The sequence below is a fragment of the Capsicum annuum genome, chromosome 12, assembly GCF_002878395.1.
Source record: "Capsicum annuum cultivar UCD-10X-F1 chromosome 12, UCD10Xv1.1, whole genome shotgun sequence".
NCBI classification, from domain to species: domain Eukaryota; kingdom Viridiplantae; phylum Streptophyta; class Magnoliopsida; order Solanales; family Solanaceae; genus Capsicum; species Capsicum annuum.
Window position 1 is genome coordinate 13,473,548 of NC_061122.1, and position 25,153 is coordinate 13,498,700.

The window sequence follows — 25,153 nt, forward strand, 5'->3', positions numbered from 1 at the left end:
GTCTTAAATACAAGAAACGACATTGAAAATATTCACTCAACCACTAAAAAGATAGTCAACAATCAGCAAAATAGTTCTACAACTTGAAGGAGCTAGTGAAGCAACCTGGTCCTTTACTTAGAGTCTTAGACTTTGTGTAATAGGTTGTTTATTGAGTCATATTGAGTTGTAATCTCTAGTCTTAGTGAAGCATAAACTGAGTTAGGATTAACGTCTTCTAGTTGGGGAACTCGAAGACTTGGGCACACTTATCTTGAGAAGATTAGTGTTTTGCAGTAATAGGAGTTAGAAGTTTTAATTCCTAGTTTACAAGGAGTCTTGTAATTTGTTGATTGTTGAGGCTCAAGAGTTATAGTGAAGTTGGGGTTAAATCCTGTTGGGGTACAGGTCGTGGTTTTTTACACCTTTCTTGAGATGGATATTTTCCAAGTAAAAATATTGTGTTCAAGTTTTACTTTTGTGAACCACGTTAGCTTACTTGTTCCCCTTATAGGAAACTAGTAGAGTAAAATATTAAAATTGGTAGGGCAGGCACTTTAACACCTAACATACCTTAAACCAATCAGCAAACAAAAGAAAAATGATATTTCTAGGAGACAATGTATAACAATACCCCAAGGAAAGGAAAATTAACTTAGAAGATTAAATACACTTATAGCAACTATTCATGTCCAACAAAGCATTCTATCAATCTTGTTTTTTTTGCCTTCCTATTCTCTGTCGATGATTATGCGTTGAGGAGATATCGAAACATGTTTAGCAGAATGGTCATACGCAGACGCCAGGCCCTGCAACATTCTTAGAATCTCCGTAGTGTCCTCCAAATAATACTTAGCCTTGCTTGGTTTCTGGCCAACTGTGCAAGCAAACACATCAGCCACGGGGGAAAGTGAGGAACTTGCGACAGCACTCATTATCACCTCGAACATATCCTCATCTGATCGATCATCCCCTATGCAGAGCACAAAATCTGGTGCTGTTCCTTGCTGCTGCATTGTTTCTAGGAGACGTTCTGCTACAAGAACTTTGTAGACACCCTAGGAGGTCGAAATGAACGTTCATGGCAAAGCAAAACCATCAAATTAAGGTCGAAGAAAATAAAACGGACAAGAAATTGGAATCATAAAAAGAGGTGCGATTCTAATTTTCAGACTTCAGGAAACCAAAGTAAGGTAAGATTATTAATGTACCTTTACGAGTGGGCATGATCTAGAGTGTGTATAAGCTATTTCAAGAAAACATGCTTAGTTCTAAATAGAGTTGCCAACTCTCCGCGGATCATGTTTGAGCTCTAAACAGTAAACACAACTTAGTTTCCCAAATATGACTAGTGAGCAAAATAAAACCATAAAGTTATCACATTTATTACTCCATAAGTTTCGTTATACGCCCAATTCTTTAGGTTCAGTATTGTTGGATTACTACTAAACTTTTCACAAGGAAGCAACAAACAAAGTTTTATCTTTTTCTTTTTTTGTAAAGAAAAACAAAGTTATATCAGTTATCTGCCGCAAGATCTCAAATGCTTGAAAAATGAGGTGGATTCTATTCCGTTGCAACACTGGCTGAGAAATAGGCTGTAAGCAACTCTTATGGTCAGTAATATGTGATAATCATGGATGAACTCAATTGAAGTTTTTTAGACACAGTAAAAAGGAGGTTCTCAGGTCAAAATTGTTGTAGACTAGAATGAATAATATTCTTAGACGTTTTCACCAGATTCGGATTTGTGCAAGTGTTTCTAATGAGAAATGTGAAAAATACATCATATTGCTCACCTGAGGCTTCACTTCTACAATGTCATGGCCACTCTTAACTGTAACTGGTTCATTTGCAAGAACGCTTTCCAAGTGATCTAGAATCTCTTTTGCCTGACATGATGCAAAATCTGGATCTGCGTATTGGTAATTCCAAACAAGCGTTCTTTCCTTGCTATCTATGAAAGAACCTTCAGTGGTTTCTGTGCAGAGGCTCATTACAGGCTCAGCGATCTACTTCCAGTAAAAATCTCCCACTGCAACACATGTTTCCCACTTGACATCAAGGTTTGGCCTGAAAAAAGAATTGTTTCAGCTTCATTGAGAAAACAAAACATCAATCACCGAGAGCAGGTGGAGAGTTAAAAGTTTTTGAGTAAAAGCATTAAGTAACTCCTCCAGACCAGCTCCCCACAAACTGTGTTCTGTGTGCATAGAAACAAGAGACACCCCTGAAAATCTGAAATTATTACATATACACTCAGGCAGTTAGGATCTTCTGTTTTCACCATGGACAATTAGTACATTATATAAGCAAGACCTAAGTTATGGAAAGACCCCCTCGATTAACTATAGCAAAGTGTTATCTAACACATTCTCACCAATACAAAACTCTGGCAGCTTCCACCATAGAAGCTGCCGATTCCAAGTTAACCATAGTTACAACTTACAACCACCGCAAGAACTATGTTGTTTTGTCGCTGGACAGCTGGTCACTAAAAGCCGAAGCAGCAAACTAATTTAGCAACTAATTTACTTTCATTAAGTCAATCTTAAACACCATCAAGTTAAGCATTCCTTGAACTGAAGTGTGTCAAATGGACAAGCAGATCTTGTTCCTGTTGTCCTTCATCCCTTCAGAATAATTGAAGTTAGTGACATCCATAAATATCCATAAAAAAATTCCATAGATGTTCCCACTGAAACGGACCTTGCATGCTCAGCAATATAGTAAGCATAGTTCTAGCTCAACCTCTCAACCAAAGATTGAACAGTTTAGTTGGCTCTTGTAGTTGGGACTAGCTCGTTTTGAGCTCAATGAATTTGTGCCAAAAGGAATTGAAATGTCTCGTGTAGAAGAGTTCAATGTTTTTAACTGGTGCTTGCACAACCAAACGGACGTGAAAAAGCAATTAGCCCTAATTACTTGGAGCCTGTTTGGACTGACTTATTTTAGGTACTTTTAAGCACTTTTGTAGCAGGGACAGATCAACATTTAATTTTTATAAGACCCCACCTTTTCCAGTGCGACTGGATATCCTGATTATTCTGAGAAGTAAATCTTAATGATTGCAATGTATTATTTATATTGTTTACCCATAAAATTAAGTAAAAATTTTGAGACATATATAGCCTGATAGCAAAAGTTTCCACCATGAACGGATGTGGTGTGGGTTCAATTCAACAATAATCCAGGAATGCCATGAATGAGTTCAAGTGTTGCATGGTAGTGTTTGTGGAATGGTTTGTATAATATATATATATATATATATATATATATATATATATATATATATATATATATATATATATACTAAGGAAGAGGCAGACCTACGTGGTTGCACGTGCATCCGGTAACTTTTTAAAAAAATCCTATATATATGTATAGATATCCTATTAAAGTGTTAATAAACTTAATTGTGCACCCTTAATAACCATACTTGTCTGGGTGCATTGGTTCGGAATTCGAATGCTAGCATCCTTTGGCTCTCAATGTCGGGGGTTCGACTACATGTATTTGTATTAGAAAAATACAGACTACAGAGAGGGGAAAGTTTAACTATCCTCTTGTTCATGGGTTTGAACCCAGATGCGTGTAAATATTTTCTGGGTATAGAAATTTTAATTCTACATCAGGAAAATCCCTCTTTCTTCTATCTTTTTTCTAAAAGTGAATTTTATCCTATAGGACAAAACAAAAGTTTAACAATTTAAAAAGTAAAAAGAATTTATTTGCAATATATGTTTTTCTCTCCCTGCTACATATGTAGATTATCAAAAAGAAGAATTATTTTTTGAAAATAAAAACATAAAATTTACCCGAAAAATCAATATATATATATATATATATATATATATATATATATATATATATATATATATTGTTTAAGTGTTTCGTTTCCTTTTTGAATACATATTGAGTATTGTTACTCATTTGGTAATTTACCAATTATAATATTTGTTTGAAGTCATCGTTGTCCTGTATAAATATTCAGAAACCCCAAACCTTAAATTTTGGCTTCACCTCTGCTCCCTGGAAAGTGGAAACTAGAATTTAGAAGTAGGGGTGGGCATAAATACCGAAAAACCAAAATACGAAATCGAACTGAACTATTTCGATTTTTCGGTTTCGGTTTTTTGATTTTTCGGTTTGGTTTTGATTTTTTTTAAAAAAAATTCAGTATTTTGATTTGGTTTTCGATTTTTAGATTGACGTCATTCGACTTTTGGTTTAAACCGAAATAAACCAAAGTTTTTAATATACTTTTTTAATTAAAATAGATGTATATGAATATATATAATATATGCTATATATTTATTATTTAATATTTATAATATATAAGCCCATAAGTCATTAGACTTTAGCTACAACCCACTACTGTCTCGAACGATTATGTTATGATAAAGGTGCACCCACACTCTTCAAATCCTGAGTTCGCCTCTGTACTAAGGTAAATGATGAGCTACAAGAATCCAGTAAGATCATTGATCCGCTTATTATACCCCTTGGGAGCAATTTTATTAAATAAATCACGCTTAAGAGAATAAATATGTCAAATTTGCACAAAATATAGCATACAAGTATTTCAACCCAACAACATTCAAGCAAGGAATCAACCTTTAAATGCGTCCACAATAGGCCAATGTGGCAAGCTACAAGACCAAATACATAAACAGGGGAGAATAATGTTGAAATTCTTGATATAGTGAGATGGTTAGGGATGCTTTTGGGACGTATTCGGCTGATTGAAATAAATCAAATGATGAAGTTGTGGGCGATGTAATTTTATTAAACTTAAATCTGTACAAAATTCAGATTATATTAAATTCAAAATATATTAGTCTCAAATAAATATTGTGGATTAATATAATTGGATTTATTATTTAAGTCCAAAAATATATGAATTTAATTAAAGTCCAATTTTTATTGGGCTAGCCCATTGATTTAGGCTACAAATGATGAGCCCACTTTAATAAGCCCAAGATATTTTCAAATTCTAGAGGCCCAAATAAGCATCACGTGCCAAATGACGTGGCATGCCAAGTCAAGTGAAGGAGCCAATAGGACCATGCCACATGTCAAAATGATGCAGCAGCCCCATGAAATAAAAGCCCATAAAAGACGCCACATCACTTGAACTTGATTGGTCAAAGGAAGTCCATCTCCATCATGACTCTTCACTTTCCATAACTATAAATAGGGTTCTCATAATTCAAAAAAGAGTTCCCCCTCCCCCCCCCCCCCTAGATCTCTAACAAGTAGCAAGAGAAAGATTGTGGATCAAACACTGCAATTTCTCTAAAAAGTTCAAGCATTCAAATCAAGTTCATCAAGATTCAAGATCAAGACCGCAATATTCAAGAACAAGCCCAAAAGCCCTTGAATTCAAGCACAAGTCAAGATCAAATCCCTCAACTCAATAAATCAAGTTCAAATTCAAGATCATGCTTCAAGCCCTAGAATTTATATTTGAAAAGGCGAATCAGCAGATTCATAGAGATTGTAACACTCGCATTGAAATCAATAAAATGGATTGTTTCAATATTTTCTTGTCTTGAATATTTATTTTTCGATCTCGAGAATTTTATTGTCCAACAAATTCTGGCACGCCCAGTGGGACGATCTATACCTCTCATCCTAACTTTTCAGACTTTGAATATTAAGGACGCTGAAATGACTTTCAAGAAGATCAACTCTTAATTAACTGCTTCCAAGGCTGCTGATTCATGGTTCTCTACCGAAGTGAAAAGCATTCATGGTGTTACTTTCGAAAGTTTAGGAGCTGTCACAAGGAGAAAGGCAGGCTTGCTAGGATAATAAACACATCTAGTGTCGTCCGTACGAACTCTAATTTTTGGATCTTCAACCCCAAAAGGAATGAAGTTCAATGCAAGTGCTTCAGAAGGAGGAAGCGGTGTGGCCAAATCATTAAAAAAGACTCTATCTCTACTTGAGTATTTCGGTTCCAAATACTCTAGAGCTAAGAGTGATGGTTGTTCAACAAATGTGTCATCTCCACTTACACCACATAAGGTAAGCACTTCAAAGATCAACTTAAGTGATAATCCGTGTTACTCTCCAACATCTCTAGAGATCATGCAAGTAATAGTAACTGATACCTCGTCTATGGAGGAACAGCTTGCGAATCTGACAAAGGCAATTGAAGGCCTGACCAACTATGTTCAGAATCAAGAGGCTAGGATTGATAAGATAGTGGATAGGGTGTAAGGCTTGATAGATGGAGAATATAGCCATACACCGATAAAAGCTCCAGAGGTTCATGAGATAGAAAATCCTGTGAAACAAACACCATCGACTAAAGAGGTGCAAGTTTCTGCTGAGGGAATGATCCCGATTGGGCAATTAAGGAAATTTATTGAAGGGACCCTCAAATAAAAGTATGATGTTGTCACCAAGTCTTCCCTTGAATATGCCAAGCCTTACACTGCAAGAATAGATATCCTCAAAATGCCTGCTGGCTATCAGCCCCCCAAATTTCAACAATTTGAGGGCAAAGGTAACACAAAATGACATGTCACACACTCTGTCGAGACATGTAATAATACTGGAACTTATGGTGACTATCTTGTCAAATAGTTTGCTCATTATCTAAAGGGAAACACCTTTTATTGGTATACAGATCTCGACCCTAACTCCATCGATAGTTGGGAGCAATTGAAACACGAGTTCCTAAATTGGTTTTATAGCAGAAGGCGTATAGTGAGCAAGATAGAGCTTACAAATAATAGGCAAAGAAAGTACGATCCAGTTATCGACTTCATCAATCGATGGAGAAATACAAGTTTGAACTGCAAAGATAGGCTCAGTGAAGCTTCTGTAATAGAGATGTGTGTCTAAGGAATGCACTGGGGGCTTCTCTACATTTTCCAAGGAATTAAACCAAAATCCTTTGAAGAGTTAGCTACTCGTGCTCATGACATGGAGTTCAGCATGTCTTCTGCTGGAAAGTAAAGAGCGTCTATTCATGACTCTCAAAGGGGGAAACGAAAAGCAGGAACCCAAAAGATGGGGCAAGTTTGTTCCCAAAAATGAAAACAAGGAGTCCATGAATGTTGATGTGTCTCCTGTGAAGGTCACCACAAAGGTGATAAAGAAGTAAATTTTTAAAATGATTTCTGGAGCACGTCTAATCAGAAAACTTTAAAGGAGATGCAAGAAAAGGAATATCCCTTCCTTGATTCTGATGTTGCTAAGATTTTTGATGAACTCCTTGAGCATAAGTTCATTGAACTCCCATAGATGAAGCCTCCCAATGAAGCTGGAAGGACCAATGACACTAGTTATTGTAAATATCATAGGCCCGTAAGTCATCCTCTAGAAAAGTGCTTTGTCTTTAAAGATAAAGTCATACAACTGGCAAAAGAGAAGAAGATCTTCTTCGACGATGAGATGGCTAGTTCTCATCAAATCTCTATTACTTTTGGCTCACTTGACCCAGTCCAAATATGTATCGAAGAGCAGAATGAGAAAATATTAGAGCCTAAAAGGTCTTTAGTTAACGAAGGTAATGATGAAGATTGGACTCTGGTGATGAGGCGCAGACACAAAAAGATGAGTCTGCGAAAGGAGTCGTCCAAGCAACCAACCATAAGAAGAATGGTAAAGAAACCAAGAAAATAAAATTTGGTTGGATTCCCAAAGAATATGAGGGTGACGAAGCTTTACCACCAAAAACCTTGGCGTCCAGTGACTTTAGAGGAATTCTTACCGAGTTGGTTTCGTGTAAAGACTGCCCAAGACAACCTTGGGGCATTTTGTTTCAATTACACCAAAAAGGGGGCAAAGGGTGAGAATATACCCATGGAAGTTCCTTTATATTCCTAAAGGTTGGCAGAATCTCTTAGTGAAGAGGCACATGTGTGTGATACAAAAATTACATTCATAAATAACGATCTTCTGCTTGGTGAGACCCTACATAACCGTCCCTTATACATGGTGGGTCAAATTCTAGGAAAGAAGATTAATAGAATCTTGATAGATGAAGTATATAGAGTTAATATCCTGCCTATCTGGATGATGAAGGATCTTGGCATCGCTATTAGCGAACTGAACGAAAGTCGTATAATGATCCAAGGCTTCAACCAAGGGGGCCAAAGGGCCATGGGATGTATGAAGTTGGGGATTAGTATGGATGATTTTCAATCAAACTCATTGATGGATGTGATCAATTCCAAAACGTCATACAATGTATTGCTTGGGTGCACGAAAACAAAATTATCTCGTCCTCTCACTATCAATACTTAAAGTACCTCAAAAACGGAGTAGAAAGAATGATAGTTGCCGATGACAAGCAATTCACTGAAGTTGAGTCATATTTTGCCGATGGAAAATTATACTTAAAGAATCATATTATAGATAAGAAAAGGATTGAAGATGTCACTAAGACCAAGTGTGACGGTCTTGCATATAAGAAGGTCACGATGACTATCAAAAAATTCACCAAAAGAAAGCCCTTCTTCACTTCGAATAAAGAAAGCATCGCTTCTACGAAGAAGAAGGCAACTCCTATTATTCACTATATGCCAAAGGTAAAGAAAAATGAAGATCACTCATGTGATGCCCAATATAATGTACTGAAGGGGATAACTTTACCTATCAGGAAAATTGGAGCAATAAATCCATCCTTATGGCCACTTGAGGAATCTGTGGCTCAAAATCCGACACCAAATATGGCACTCCCTACGAAGAATACAAAAGAAGGCTTTGATCCAAATGCATACAAGCTATTTGTAAAGGCTGGATACAATCCTAATGAGCTATCAAGGTTGGGCAAACATCCATCAGAGGGTAACACCAGGCAAGCACGTGAAGGATTAGGATAAGTGTAACCACCTCTAATTCTCATCTCCATAGAAAGGTCAGTCAGTAATTATATCACCGTGGAAAAAGAATCCACTACTGCTAATATAAGACCCTCTGTATTTGATCGACTTGGAGAACCAACTGTAAGAACTTTTGTGTTTGAAAGTTTGGGTCCTATAATTAAGAAGAAAAACAAAAAGTATCAAGGAAGTCATCAAAGAACGATGCTGCACTTTTCATTTAAAATCCAGAAGGATTTACAAAGTTTGATTCCTTCTAGAATAAAACGACAGATGGAACTAGTAGTTTCATACAACGAGGTATTAAAAGAAAATGCGAATACTATGGTTTATACCAATCAATGCGAAGAAGATGAAGAGAGTGTTGGCTCCTCATATCATGTTATGACCCAGAACGAGAAAAATGTCTCATCTCAAATAAAGGTTGATGAAGAGATAGAAAATGCCTTTTGGTGTTATCATATATCCGTCAATGACGATGATCCTCAAGAGGAGACAGATGCTGGAGATGCTCCATCACAACTTGAAGAAGGAGTAAAGGTCCATAATAGATCCCTTAAAGAAAGTTAATCTTGGAACCGATGAAGAACCAAGTCCAACTTACCTGAGAGCGTTTCTAGAAGTAGAGAAGGAAATCGCTTATATGGACATACTCAAAGAATATATGGATGTCTTTGCCTTGAGCTATAAAGAAATTACTGTCTTAGATCCTAAAGTAACGGTCCATCAGTTGGTAGTTAAGAATGGTGCCCGTCCTGTTAAGCAAGCCCAAAGACACTTTAGCCCAAAGTTGGTTCCACTGATTAAAAATAAAGTTAACAAACTCATTGAAGCTGGATTTATTTGTGAAGTCAAATATCCCATGTGGATTTCAAGTATTATTCTAGTACGGAAGAAGAATGGCCAAATTCAAGTTTGTGTCGACTTTCGAGATCTCAACAACGCATGCCCTAAGAATGATCTTCCAATCCTCATAGCGAAGTTAATGATTGATTCCACCACTAGTTATGAGGCAATGTCCTTCATGGATGGTTCATCTGGCTATAATCAAATCTGTATGGCGCTAAAGGATGAAGAAGTCACTGCATTTCGTATGCCTAAAGGTATTTATTGCTACAAGGTGATGCCTTTTGGTTTGAAGAACACTGGTGCCACTTATCAAAGGTCTATACAGAACATCTTTAATGTCCTTCTCCATAAAAATATTGAATGCTATGTGGATGATCTAGTGGTGAAGTCAAGAAACAGAGACGAACACTTAAAAGAACTAAGAATGGTATTCGAGTTACTTCGAAGATATCAACTTAGGATGAATCCATTAAAGTATGCCTTTGGATTTATTTTAGAAAAGTTTCTTGGCTTCATTGTACGACACCAAGGAATTAAAATTGATCAAGCCAAGGTCGTTGCAATGTTAAAGATGCCCAAACCTCAAAATTTTCATGAGCTAAAAAGCCTTCAAGGAAAGCTTGCATACTTAAGGAGGTTTGTCTCAAACCTAGCCGGAACATATCAACTATTTAGTCTTCTCATGAAGAAGGACACTCCCTTCGAATGGGACCAAGCTTGCATTAATTCCTTTGAGCGTATTAAATCATACTTAATGAAGCCACCAGTTCTTGCAGCACCCATACCTGGGAAGCCATTGATACTCTACATCACGGCACCAGAGAGGTCAGTTGGAGCACTACTGGCTCAAGAAAATAGTGAAGGCAAAGAAAACTCACTTTACTATCTGAGCAGAACGATGACACCAAATGAGCTGAAGTATTCTTCAATTGAAACGTTATGTTTGGCATTGGCTTTCTCTATCCAAAAGATGAAACACTACTTTCAAGATCATGTTGTCCGTCTCATGTCTAGGGCAAATATCATCAAGCTTGTGATGTCAAAACCAGTCCTATGTAACCGATTTGCAAGGAGGTACCTTTAATTTCAATAGTTTGAGATTGTATACGTTCCCTAAAAGGCTGTAAAAGGACAAACATTGGCTGACTCCTTGGTAGATTACCCAATACCTGATGACTGGGACCTGAGCGATGAACTCCCTAATGAAGATGCAATGGCTATTGAAGTTAGATCCCCATGGAATATGTACTTTGATGGTGCCACACATCGAGATGGAGCTGGTGCTGGCGTAGTGTTTGTCACTCCACTAGAAGTCATACCCTACTCTTTTACCTTGATGAATCATTGCTCCAATAATGTTGCTGAGTATCAAGCGCTCATACTTGGACTAGAGATGGTTGTCGACATGAAGCATCTGCAATTATAAGTTTTTGGCGACTCCCAATTAATGATAAGGAGTTGTTGGGAAGCTATGAAGTCTGAAAGCCTAAGTTAAGACCATATCATGAATATGCACAAAAGTTGATGGGATGGCTTGAAGAAGTAACCCTCTAACATGTGCCAAGGAAAGAAAATAAGCAAGCTGATTCCCTAGTTGCCTTGTCCTCAACCCTTACTCTGCCAAATCAAATGCAAGTCATTATTCGCTAAGAATGTGTAGTACTACCATCAACTGAGGATGAAGAAAGTAAAGTTGAATACCTTGTTGTTGTGTCCGAAGCTATGAAGGAGGATTGGCGACAACATATACTTGACTACTTGTGTTATATGATACTTCCAGAAGATCCAAGGAGAAAGACTAACATTCATCATCGTGCACCTCGCTTCCTTTATTACAAAGACACACTGTACCGAAGATCATTTGAAGGAGTAATCTTATGGTGTTTAGGAAAGAAAGAAGAAATTCAAGCTTTGCAAGAAGTGTACTCGAGATTTTGTGGATCGCATCAGTCTGGATCAAAGCTCCATTTTAACATTAAAAGGATGGGATATTTTGGCCAACGATGGTGAAAGATTGCTTGGACTATGATAGAAGATGCAAATATTGCCAATTCCATGCAAATTTCATACATTAACCTCCAAAGGTACTGCACCCAACTGTAGCATCTTGGACATTTAATGCTTGGGGAATGGATATTGTTGGTGTACTACTAAAATATTTTAGTGGACACTTATACATCTTGGCCGTGATAGATTACTTCTCAAAATAGGATGAAGCTATTGCTCTCAAGGAAGTAAAGAAGGAAAATGTTGCAAACTTCATCCGAGTGAACATCATCTACCGCTTTGGAATTCCTCAGTACATAATAACTGATAATGGAAAGCCTTTCGATAACAAGATGATGAACAAAATTTATGATCTCTTTGGCTTCAAGCAGTGCAAGTCTTCTATGTACCATGCTGCCATCAATAGTCTAGCTGAAGCCTTCAATAAGACTTTATGCAACTTGTTGAAGAAAGTCGTCTCCAAATCCAAATGAGACTGGCATAAGCTAATGAAAGATTCTTTATGGGCGTATAGGACAACCTACCGTACATCAAAGTAAGCAACCCCATACTCACTTGCTTTTGGAGTTGAAGTAGTCTTTCTACTTAAGCGTCAAATACCTTCTTTGAGACTGGCTATTCAAAAAGGGCTCACCGATGGAGAAAATGCTAAGTTGCGTCTTACGGAGTTAGGAGCTCTTGATGAGAAGAGGCTAGAGGATCAACAAAATCTTGAATGCTATCAAGCCCCGGCTATCTCGTTCTTTCAACAAAAGGGTTCGCTTTAGGTACTTTCAAGTTGCAGATCAAGTCCTTGCAGTAAGAAGGCCCATGATCACTTCTCATATATCTAGGGGCAAATTCACCTTGAAGTGGGATGGATCATATGTCGTAGAAGAGGGATATTCAAATGGTGATTAAAAGATTGTCGATATAAATGGCGTGAGGGTTGTCCCCATCAACGCCAAGTTCTTAAAGAAGTACTATCCTTCAAGGAAGATGACACTCCTTAAGGAACGAGTATAAACTGTATGTCCACTCATGGCTTGTAAGAGTATAAACTGTGTACGGCTAAAAAAATAAATGAAAGTTCGCTAGGTTGAAAAAGTCGAAAGAGGCGACCTAGGCAAAACATAGGACACACACACAAAAATAAAAACACTCACCTAGAACTACGTTGTGATTTGATCCTCTTTATTGAGGTACGTAGGCACTTGGAATTTCATTTTGAGTTCAGTTGCATGAGTGTCAAAAAAAATACATGTCCCCGTTTGATCCATCGTATGAAAGTCAAGTCTGCATACATATTAATTAAGTTTTGGAATTATGTCAAATACTTGTGGCTCAATGGGGGTAACCCATCAAAAGAAAAGGAAGATCTTTTGATAGGATTTGGAATACCCAAAGCTTACAGTTGAGGTATAGATCTGCCACACGTGCAATTATCAATTATGAAGTTAAAAGCTTTAATTCTTAATGATTTTAAATTGAATTTGTAAGTCCAACTAGGTTGTGAGACAAAGACATAAATCCAATGAGCAATAAATTTGGAATAGAAAAGCCAGAGCTTAATATGACTACATCAATACATCAAAATAAGCAAGCAATTCTTTGGGTTGGAATTCAAAGAAAATATTAAAATAAATGTGCAATATAAAAAAAAGAGTTTCCATTATGACTAATAAATCTGACTACTCAATAAAAAGGGTAGAAGAAAACAACAACAAGGCTTGAAGAAAGACATATCCTAAGGCTAATCTAAGTATAGCTTATAATTGACTAAATCTTGTAAAGAAGCCTCTAAGACTTGCTTCTTCTTCTCCACGACCTTTGAGGCTTTTGTTGTTACAAGGGAGACACCAGAACACTTGGAAAACTCTTCTTCAACTTCTTCACCTTCTTTCTCACCTTCTTAAGAGATTTGCAGGCGGCAGAAACTTCTTTAGATTTTTCATCCCTCTCCCTCAATATAAATTCAAAATTCTCTTTGGCTTTTAAATATGGCTCTGACTCTTTAATTGTCGTGGTCTTATCAACAAAGGCAGGTCGTGCTTGGTCATAGGAAGCCGTCATCCCAAAGAAAGACCTCAATAAATCCTGCAAGGGGGGAATATCTGCCCCCATTTAACTCGTGTCATTTAGTATGACTTGGACGTCATCTTGGATAGAAGAAGCACGATTTGGAGTAAGGTCTACAATTTTGGTATGGATACTAGCCCAAGCCTTTATGATAAATTCTTTTTAAGCTCTAAAATGACCTTCTTGCCATAAAAAATAGACATGGTTACTGCTGGTTACCAGAAAAAGTTTGACTCCAAATTTTCTTTGACTTTACCGCAAGAGTTAGAAGTAACCTCTTTGGATGACAAAAGTAATTCCCTTGAGTTTGGACCTACTACAAAGTCGCTACTATCTTGTGGATCACTTTGATGAGGATCTTCCAAAATTTGGATATTGTTTGGCCGCATCTACAAATAAAAACATAATATGAGGGGTATATACAGGCAATGCATATACTATGAAATGGTAGAAGATTTGTCATTACCTTCTTGATAGCTGACGGAGTCTTTGATGAACTAGCAAGAATCTCCACATGTGTGTTAGAATCACCTTTCTTTGCCAAGGATTGTTTTACCTTCTTCCAGCAATGATCTACATGAATACTCTCACTTTTTTCTTGAGGTGGTCATTTATTGAAAGCCTGTTGAGTCAGGATAGGCGACTCCTCTTTTTGAATTTCTGCATGTAGAGGTCCCTTAACCCCGAATGGAATAACTACCTTAGATTTCAAAATAGAAGGTTTAATCACAATCGGGACCTCCTCACCATGTTCTTGAGGAGTTTCAATAATTGGACCTACAACGTTCACCAAAGATTATAATTTAACTTCGAGAAAGTTTCCATGAACTTTGTCCCACCAAGATTTATACGACATGGATAAATATCTTCACACATTGGGTGTGACTTTTGGGAAAGTCGCTTTCGACATAGAGCCATGAAATACACAAATTCAATGAAATTTAAGGCCTTCATCTAATGAAGCACTGGGAATATCATCTTCCAAGACTCCAGGAATACCTTGATAAAATCTAAACTAACGGCTTAACCGGTGTGGATTGTATGGATCAAGTATGAATGAACCTCTATATCTAAAAGGGAGTAAGTTAAAATGGAGTCTCATAAAGTAGATTATCTCTGACTCATCACCTTTATCATCATCCACAAAATGACAAGGAGCGGCCTGGCTAGGCATGGTGGAAGCCCAAGTAATAGTGTCACCTTTATGGATGCATTTTCTGGAAAACTCTCCATCAAAATACCTTGCCCCGCCCTCGCCGAAATATACCATCACCAATGGAACAAATGGTCCATTAGAAAGTGGAAAATATGTCTTAAAATAGTAAGCAAGCCAACCATACACATAATGGATAGGAAAGGATACTCTGAGCTGCTCAAGTTGTGAAGATTTGTAGACTCTATTAAGACCATTATAAATGCTCGATAGGACTGGAACGATAAGACTAAAAGTTTACTTATCTACCATCATAGCTGCAATTCTAAAAGTTTCCGAAAGAATGAAAAATCCATCCCTAGAGGGAAATACAAAGGTGAACAACCAATATGATAGGAATGCTGCCAAATACATATCGGTTTTATGTTCATACTTCAGTCCAAGTTTAGAAAATGGGGTATCATCTGCACTTGACCACTTTACGATCTTTGGAATGGTCCCAGTTGTGTTATGGGTTGACTTCAAGCGAGCAGTTTTTTTCTTGTTCCTCGGTGGGGCTAACTCGTATCTTAATATCCTTTTGCACCAAAATTTTATCCACTTTCTTAAAGGAACTCTTGGATTAGAAGTCTCTCCTTATTGAAGATGTTGAAAAGCTATAAATAAGGATTCACAAAAACGAGGGATAAATTTCTCATTCTTTTCGTCAGCACCTGTAAGCTCCTTCGCTTCGAGCACCACTTCTTCGTATGGAAGGCCTCCGATAGGCAGACCTCCAATTTTGTATAAGTCCCAAAGGGATATGGATAACTCTCCAACTGAAGTAAGCAATGTGTTGGTAGTTGGACACCAAGCCTCAAAGAATGCCTGTAATATGTTCGAGTTTTGACCATAGGTAAACAGTGAAGCATAAACGACATCATATATTTTTGCTGCCTTTAAGGTTTGTGCACTTCTATCCAATATGTCCTTAGTCCATTCCTAATATCCTTAAGTATGGCGATATTCAATGGTTATCTCCATAGTACCCCCAACATACTTCTCCTTTAAGTACCCGACGTCCTAAGCAAGGAAAGGTACTCGCAATATTCAATTGACGTTGGTTGGGAGTCCAAAGAAGTCATACTTTAACCAATCGATTAGCACCAATGTCATGTTCTGAAGTCCAATCTGACATATGGAAAGAATTTTGCAAGGGTGGCAACAGATCTGCATACCTGCCTACCATTGGAGTTTCAATCAATAGCCTGGTTAAAACGGTACCGTCATCGGCTTTAATTATAGGATACTTGCTTTTAGACGATGAAGATGTGTAGTCTTTAAAGAGAACCATCTCTGCAAGCTACACAAATAAAAGAATCTCGATTATAAACGAAGTCAAGATTCAATATATATATATACCGGCAAAGAAAAAGCCAAAGGAAAAAAAAAAGGGTTCTTCATATGTTTGGCTCTGGTGAAATATATTTACGTATATTTGAAGCTGAATTTGTCAGGTCTTAGGGTAACGGAGGCAAAGTTAGACTCTCACGCCTTAAGCTGAACATTGAAAAGGGCTCATACTTAGAGAAGATCATCACATAAATACATCGGTGAAAGGGCCCATACTTAAAGAAAACCATTGCACCATCTTCAAGTAAAATTGGTCGGACTTGAGGTGACGGAGGCGAAGTTAAACTCTCGCACCTTAAGCCGATGTCCACCATCTTCAAATAAAATTGGTCAGACTTAAGGTGACAGAGGTGAAGTTATACTCTCGCACCTTAAGCCGATGTCCACCGTCTTCAAGTAAAATTGGTCAGACTTAAGATGACGGAGGCAAAGTGAAAATCTCGCACCTTAAACCGATGTCCACCGTCTTCAAGTAAAATTTGTCGGACTAAAGATGACGGAGGCGAAGTTAAACTCTTCCACCTTAAGTCGATGTCCACCATCTTCAAGTAAAATTGGTCGGACTTAAAATGACGGAAGCGAAGTTAAACTTTCACACCTTAAGTCGATGACCGTCATTAATGTGTATTGCTATTTGCTTTAACCCTAAAAAAGAAGAAGAAAAGAATAGAAAAGAAATAGCAAAGAAAGGGGAAGAAATTACCTCACGGTGGTCGTGAACCGGACTGGGAGCTACTGCCAGAAAAGAAAAAGAGAAGCTTCACAAGTGTATGTTGAAATAAAGACAAGACCTGCGGGCTTATATAGACATCAAAAGGCGGGTAATTAAGACTCATCTTCGATAAAGGATAGTATTGGAATCAGAATGTTGTAATGTTATTAGAATTTTAATGGCTAAAGGAAAGCAAGTGGCGGGACCTACAAACTTGAGAAAACAAGCTGCTACATAATTCTATTGTAAAACAAGTATAAAACAAAAAAAAAAAGGGAAAAGAAAAAGTAGTTGCATGCAAGTGGGATTTTATATATTTTCCATATCTAGCTTGTCCTTATGTGACATGGAATATATATAGGTTTATCATTCTTTTTTCTTTTACGAATGTTGGGCCATTGAAATATTAAATTATTACTTCAAGTCTAGCCCTCAATTGATTAAATATCTCGATAAATCTTAAAATAGGGGATATTTGCAGGTGATACAATTTTATTAAATTTAAATTTGTATAAAATTTGGATTATATTAAATTCAAAATATATTAGTCCCAAATAAATATTGGGGATTAATATAATTAAATTAATTATTTAAGTCCAAACAAATATAAATTTAATGAAAGTCCAATTTTATTAGCCTAGCCCATTGATTTAGGCTACAAATGATGAGCTCACTTTAATAAGTCCAAGATATTGTCATATTCTAGAGGCTCAAATAAGAGTCACGTGCCAAATGACGTGGCATGCCAAGTCAAGTGAAGGAGCCAATAGGACCATGCCACATGTCAAAATGATGTAGCAGACTCATGAAATAAAAGCGCATAAAAAGCGTCACGTAACTTGAATTTGATTGTTCAAAGGAAGTTCATCTCCATCATGACTCTTCCTTTTCCACAACTATAAATAGGGTTCTGATGATTCAGAAAAGAGGACACCCCCGGATCTCTAATATGTAACAAGAGAAAGCTCGTGGATTAAACACTGTAATTTCTCTAAAAAGCTCAAGTATTCAAATCAAGACCGCAATATTCAAGAACAGGCCCAAAAGCCCTTGAATTCAAGCACAAGTCAAGATCAAATCCCTCAAATCAACAAATCATGTTCAAATTCAAGATGAAGCTTCAAGCCCTTGATTTTATATTTGAAAAGGAGAATCAGAGGATTTATAAAGATTGTAACAGTCGCATTGAAATCAATAAAATTGATTGTTATAATATTTTTCTATCTCAAATATTTATTTTTCGATCTCGAGAATTTTATTGTCCAACATAAGCTATACACTTTATTGATCAGTTAAAGGAAGTTAGTTGTTTGTATATTAAAAACTCTATATAACTCTGTCAAAAGGGAAAAGGCTCCACAAAAAATTAAAATAAAACCTCACCGATTCTGCTCTCCATTCCTCATGTTTTACAGTTATTATTGTGTCAGTAGAGATCATGAATGATTGAAGGATAAAAGTAATTTTACCCTATTTTAAATTTTCTCCCCTCTCTCTTTCTATAATTGTTGAAATTTGCTTTCCTTTTACCTTATGATTTACATTAATGATAGAATATTTCACTTTCTCTTAGTGTAAGAATATTTTATAATCTTTATTTTCCTTTCAAGTTTTAAACTAATTACAAAATATTTAGTTTCCTTATAGTTTGGTGCAGGTGTATTGCTTCCAGCCTATATATATTGCTAAAATCAACAGTACGTTAAGTTGCAAAGAGATATTAAATCATATAGTTATTCTTGTGCTACCAGCCTACCATTACACTTGGAAGAGAATGGAGAAGGCAACGTTGATTAAGATTTTCTTGGTCTCTTTTTTTCTTATTTTGTTAGGTAAGCATTTTCTTTTATCTATTTACCTATATTACTCAGTAATTCATATTATATGTGCAGGTTATAGTCACACTTTGTTTAGAATTTTTGAGGTGGTAGCATCTTTTTAGTTTCCTGAATTTGGTCCTTTTCATATTTAATAATTATAAAATATTTTTCATACTTTAAAGATAGTTTATTGTTCGTTTTAAGATTGCGACAACTCATTCAGCAGTTTTGAGTATTAGGACTCCTTTCTTATAAAAGATTCTTTCTGTGGGCTTAAAATATGAATTATGACTTGCGAAGATGGGTAACACATACGAATTTTGATCAATTAAATGTGTATTAAAGAATAAAATAAAAAACTTGAAAAATTAAAAACTTAAGAGCGGATCAAAATCATCATTTGGGATGGACACGAAATTATGATGCAGCCTTTTCTTCCCGATAAATAAATTGCCAAGACAACAGTTAAGTTACAAAAAGTTTTAATTATAGTACTAATCCAACTCTCTTTTATGCTCCACTTATGATATTTTTTAATCCCTTTTCAATATATTGATTATGATAATTCTAGTTGTTGCTTTTAAATTATTATATTAGTCAACAATGATAATGGTGTAATCAGGACAAGGAAGTAATGGGCTTTCGTGCAATGAAGATGATGAATGTATTAGCAAAGGGCTTGTGTGCGAACATGAGGCTCCAGTATGTTGTTGGAAAAAATGCTATTGTCCTGTATGTGACATAAGGACACGTACTTGCTCTTGTCCAACAACTTATCATGGACAAAAAGTCCTTGAGACCAACGATAAAGATTAATTCATGTTATTTTGTTACTATTTATAATGATAAATAAAAGTATCCTATGTTCATTTTGAAATTGGAAAATGATTTACTCTGTTTGAATTGAAAGGAGCTGAAAGCTATTTTTCTGTGAGAAAAAATGTTGAAAGCTATTTCCCTTGCAATGTTATTATTGCGGCATATTTACCTTTAAATATACCTCTATTTTGAGACGCAGATTGATAATTAGATTAATTAATAATTTTTGATACTCGCTAAGTGTCAGTATCTCATGATTCAAATTCTTAAGCCATGAGTTACTATCCATTTGGCAAATTAATGTCATTTGAATGAATGTGGATGTTGGCTCAACTCAATAATAGTCTACGAAAAAGGGCGAATGTCAACGCATCCAAAACAAAAACGATGATTTGTATCAATAGACCTGTAAATAACCAACATGGATTGTAGTGTAGTGATGACTACTCCACCCTTAATCAGATGTCTCAGGTTCGAGCTCTGAGTATGGAGAAAATCTTGTTGGGAACGTCACCCCTAAAATGAGCATGGTAGTGTGTGATCTGAATGAACCGGGGCTCCAATACAGGTACCAGATACCGGATGAAAAAACAAAAACAAAAAAAAAAAAAAAGGACCTGTGAATGAGTTCATGAGTTGCATGATAGTGAAATTATTAATCCAACGTAGTTTGATTTAAAAATTTTTGATGCATCCATTCATCAAAAAAATTACTTATGCAATATTGTTTTTACACCCTTCTAAAACTTTTAGCTCCGTCAGTGATGCATATTCCAAGTTATATGTAAACGATTGTGTCACATTGTCACATAATTTCTGTAATTGGCTACAATATTTATGGAAATAACATAAAATTATTTAATTTGATACTGCTTGATTCGAGTTGATATGTTTTTTTCTATTTTTGGGGAAGTTTGGTGAAGGTGTATTGTAAAATAATATATATTTCGTAAATATTAAAAGATGCCTATATATTTGGTAATACTAGTAAAGTATACGTGTTTTGCATGTGTGTATGAAGATAATAATAAGTGTATATAAAAGAATAAATTTATATCATTTATATCGAACAATCTACTTGATCCGCCTTGAAAAATCCTGCTTTTATGAATCAGATCCATTTAAAGTCACGTAAGGCTAATTTCTTGATAAAGAAAAGCTTACCCTTCAAAAGATCTCATATTTCTCTCTTTTCATGTTGTTCACGCCAAGGCACGTAAAATCACATTCTATTTCATGCATCTTCTCATTCAAAACAAAATAATTATAAATTATAAAATAAAGATATGGATAAAAAATTGAAAAAAATATGACATTGAAATATCAATTATTTAATATTATACTTTGAAAGGACAAATATACTTTAGAGTCTTGATGACGATACTAAAACATAAAATAAGCAATTCAAATTATCTTTGATGGAAGAATGAAATTGATTATAAATTTAATTTATTAACGCATGAAATCTCTAATTACCATTATGTTTTATCTTCTAGCCAACTAATGACTTTATTAAATACTTGTTTGACACTATGATTTGTTTGCTATTATGAGAAATCACAATTTTCACTTTATTTTTATCTCAATAGTTTTTTTTTTTTAATGTAAGTATGATTTTGACAAAACAGTATTAACATGAATTACGCCTTAATAAGAAGTAAAACTAATATGAATAAAAAATAAAATTTAGAATTATAAAAAAAAATATCTTAAATTCACTTATAATCGATACCTTGTAATTGATACGAAGTTTTGACTGCATGTTTCGCATAAATCTTTCTTCATCTGCACAAATATATTGAAAAATCAATCAATAACGATTTACTTATGAAGGCAAATACAAATAATAAAAGATTATGAAAAAATATCTTAGAAATTAAAGGATCTTCAATTTTGTTTAAGCTTAATTAAAGCAACAACAAAAAAAAAAAGACAAACTTATTTTGAAGGTAAATTTAAACAAACAAACAAAAAAAGCATCAAATAAAGAAGCGTAAAACCCCAGACGAACTTATTTGAATATTTTAGGATTCATATATTTTACGTAGTTTAGGATTTTTAATCTTTTTATATATTTATTTTATTAGATTTTCTCGTATATTTAAGGAAAATAGGTGAAAAGATGATTTTGTCTATTGTAGAGTGTTTTAATGAAGGGAAAAAAGTTTGAATCACTTTTCTAAGGGTTTTCACACTTTGAATATATTATAGATATAGATTATACCTTATATAGTTATGTGACCTGAAAATCACAATTTTCTTAATGAGTTTCTTTGCAAAAGGAAATTAAGTGACTCATTTTTCTAAGTACTTCCTGCAAGAAAAGATTGTGTTACAGTCCTTGATACTATTTCTTTAATTAGCTACATTAATTAAGACTGCAATGACTAGTTCGGTTATTTTGACTATTACGATCCTTTTTACCTTTCTCGTAGGCTCAAAAGATGAATCTTAAATTGCGAAAACGGTTAATACAGTTCTCAAGTCAATCAGATATGTATTGGAGAAGAAAATAATAAACAAGGGAATTAAAAATGTAAGAGTCGAGTGAAGTCAATATTTGGGGTAAATGGATTCGAAATTATGATGCAACCTATGCTTCCCTCTAAATAAATTGCTACGATAGTAATTAAGTTGCGAAGAGATATAATTATAGTGGTACCACATTTTACTACATGGAAGAGATAACTCTAGTTGTTGTTTTCAAATTATTAACTTAGTCAACTATATATGTCAATGGTGTAATCAGGACAAGGAAGCAATGGGGGGCTTTTGTGCAATGAGGATGAAGAGTGTGATCACCAATTGATATACAACGTTGGGTCTCCAATATGTGACATAAGGACACGTACTTACTATTTTGTAATAGCTTATCGTGGACAAAAAGTGCTTAAAACCAATAACAAAGACTGATTTATGTAGCTTCCTTACTTGTACAATAATTTTATTGGAGTAATTGAAAAAACTAGTCATAGGCATCTTGGCAAAACACTGATATATATTTTTTGGTTAAATCATTCATAGTGATCAATAAAAGTAACTATCTTTATTTAGAAAATGGAAAATGGTTTACTCTCTCTAAAAATGTTATTGGCATAGTAAACTCCGTTGTTCTTGTTTCAGAGTTTTAATTAAATATACCTTTATTTTGAGATATACCCTTTGTTATCTTATTTGTCCACTGTACTAAAAAACAAAGGAAAAATTCAATAATACTTGTTCCGTTTGAAAAATCAATGAAATTTTATCAATTTTGTCACGATCCGAACTAGGGCCTGGCCGTGACGGACATCCGAACCATGAAGGACCAGGCGTCCCACTCTATCTGGTAATCATGCACAACATTCATATAATAAAAGAAGATGCGGAAATACAATCTTATATGGAAACATGGCCATACTCTGGATTTAGTTCAACAATAAGGAATGAAATTTGAAATAAACTAAACAACATCTGGAACAGTCTGGGAAATCTCTACTACATAAAAATCTGACAACTATCTGAAAACTGGGACAAGGCCCCCAGTAGACCAAACAAATGGAATAACATAATCTGAAATAATAGGCCTTCTGGAACAAAGAAGGCTCACCACTGAACGAATCACTTCTCTCTGGAATACTCTACTGATTAGCCGGACTCTTGGACTGAGCCTCTGAACTTGGGAGGTAGGGGGTCAATACAGATGTACTGGTATGCAGTGCAGATCCAAAATACTAATTTATATTCAACATATATGGGAGCAATTTAAAACAGTTGATAAACATTCATATAGTAATAAATCTCATGGCATTTTCGAAAGACTCTGTAAAATCATCTGAACTCTGTGACACTCTTTGTTTTACTTCTGCTCTAGGTGGTATACCCTAAAACTATGAAATTCCACGGGCTATATGGAATCCGCCATTGGCTCAGTGGGAAAGCCTCAAACCCAAGTGTGCCGCAAGGGTTGGAGTCTCTGACTCAGCTACGCCACATGGTCGTCGCTAGCGTAAAAATAATATACCCAGATTGGCAAATCACGATTTTAGACTAAGAGTTACTTAAACTCAAGCCTTATTCGAGTAACCATCAAACCCTCTTTAAGCCCATTTTTAACTCTTTAAAACATGCATTCTCAGAAAATATATTTTGAATACATACTCTTTTATGGCATACATACTTATGTTATCGTCATACCATTAACTTGCAAGTCACATCTCTGAGCCATTATTAGCATATTAAAATCTCAATTTTCAAAACATAAATTCGGGACCACCATATTAATAAATTATTTCAAAGAACTCCTTCTCTAAAACTCATGTAAACACATGTATGCAACTCTCTTTGTCAAACTTTCAATGATGCAAGATGTCCATGTCACAACTCTTAATCCCATGCAAATCTTTCTCTTTTAAAAAAATATATTTACATCAAGAAACTCCCTCTCTTAAATCTCTAAATCATGCTCAAAATACTATGGCATTTGAGTAAACTATTTTCAAGTCATAAATCATGCATTTCAAATCATTCACAATAAGATCATAAATTTGAATTTATCATAAGAGAGGGACTTCATAATTTGTACTCTCAAATAAATCTTCAATTTAAATTTCATACATATACATATACTTGTAAATCAATTTAAGGGGATGAGGCCTAATGGCCAAAACAACAATATCAATAACATGCATAATAAAATCATGGATTTCAAACCCCTTTAACAAATTCATGCTTTATAATCTTTAAATCATAATTGAGATTTTTCAACAAGCCCATGCATTTTTAGGATAAACACCACGTACCTCTATTTAGAAAATTAAAGGATGATTCTTGGTGCCCACGACTTGGGGATTCCAAATCTTTAATCAATTTCAAAAACCCGCAGTAGAATCTTGAGTTGTTTGAGTTTTCTAGTTTGAAACCCTAAGGAGTGTTCTTGATTGTTTTTGATGAAAATATCAATAATGAGGTCATTTGGGATTAAAATACCGTATTTAAGATGATAAGAGGGTGGAAAATACCTAATGTACCTTTAATGAGATGGAATAAAAATATAACTAGGAGCCCAATTTCATAGACCACCGCTATGCGCCACAATAGCGGTGGCTCACTGAAAATTGATGAATGGGATTCTTAAGGTCACTGCGATGCGGATCCATCACGTTGTCCCATTGGTTGGGACCTAAAACTTTAGTGCGACGTACCACAATCGTGCTATGCTACTGAAATTTGACAATTTCTCAATAGGCCCAATCAGCGACGCGCCAAGCACCAAAATGACGGTGTTTTATGACTAGAGCTTAAATTAGCCATAACTTCTTGCCCGGGTATCAAATTTGGGAGAATGTTACATCACCGAAATGCTCATTCAATGTTCCACATGATAAAAATTCAAAATTAGAGAAATTGTATATGGTTTAAACTTTACTCACTTTGGAAGTAAAAGATGAGACTAAGTTTTTTTGACACAACTTTAGTCATTTAATTCTAAGAGAATATTACCACGAGCTAAAGCATGGACGATTTTCGTGGGGTGTTAAAT

General features: G+C 35.4%; 1 protein-coding gene and 1 long non-coding RNA gene across 2 annotated transcripts; one reads left to right on the forward strand and one right to left on the reverse strand.

Moving 5' to 3' along the window:
• Positions 1–565: 565 nt before the first annotated feature.
• On the reverse strand, positions 566–17,298 carry LOC107849712 (alpha,alpha-trehalose-phosphate synthase [UDP-forming] 5). The gene is made up of 3 exons (XM_016694274.2): positions 16,985–17,298; positions 1,779–2,052; positions 566–1,037 (listed from the first exon to the last, which is right to left on the reverse strand). Exons 2-3 carry the CDS (start codon positions 1,974–1,976, stop codon positions 711–713), a joined length of 525 nt encoding a protein of 174 aa, XP_016549760.1. The 5' UTR covers positions 1,977–2,052; positions 16,985–17,298; the 3' UTR covers positions 566–710.
• Positions 17,299–18,346: 1,048 nt separating this feature from the next.
• On the forward strand, positions 18,347–19,734 carry LOC107849958. The gene is made up of 3 exons (XR_001668351.2): positions 18,347–18,452; positions 18,641–18,825; positions 19,436–19,734. It is a non-coding gene; the product is annotated as an uncharacterized LOC107849958 (long non-coding RNA).
• The last annotated feature ends 5,419 nt before the right edge of the window (positions 19,735–25,153 follow it).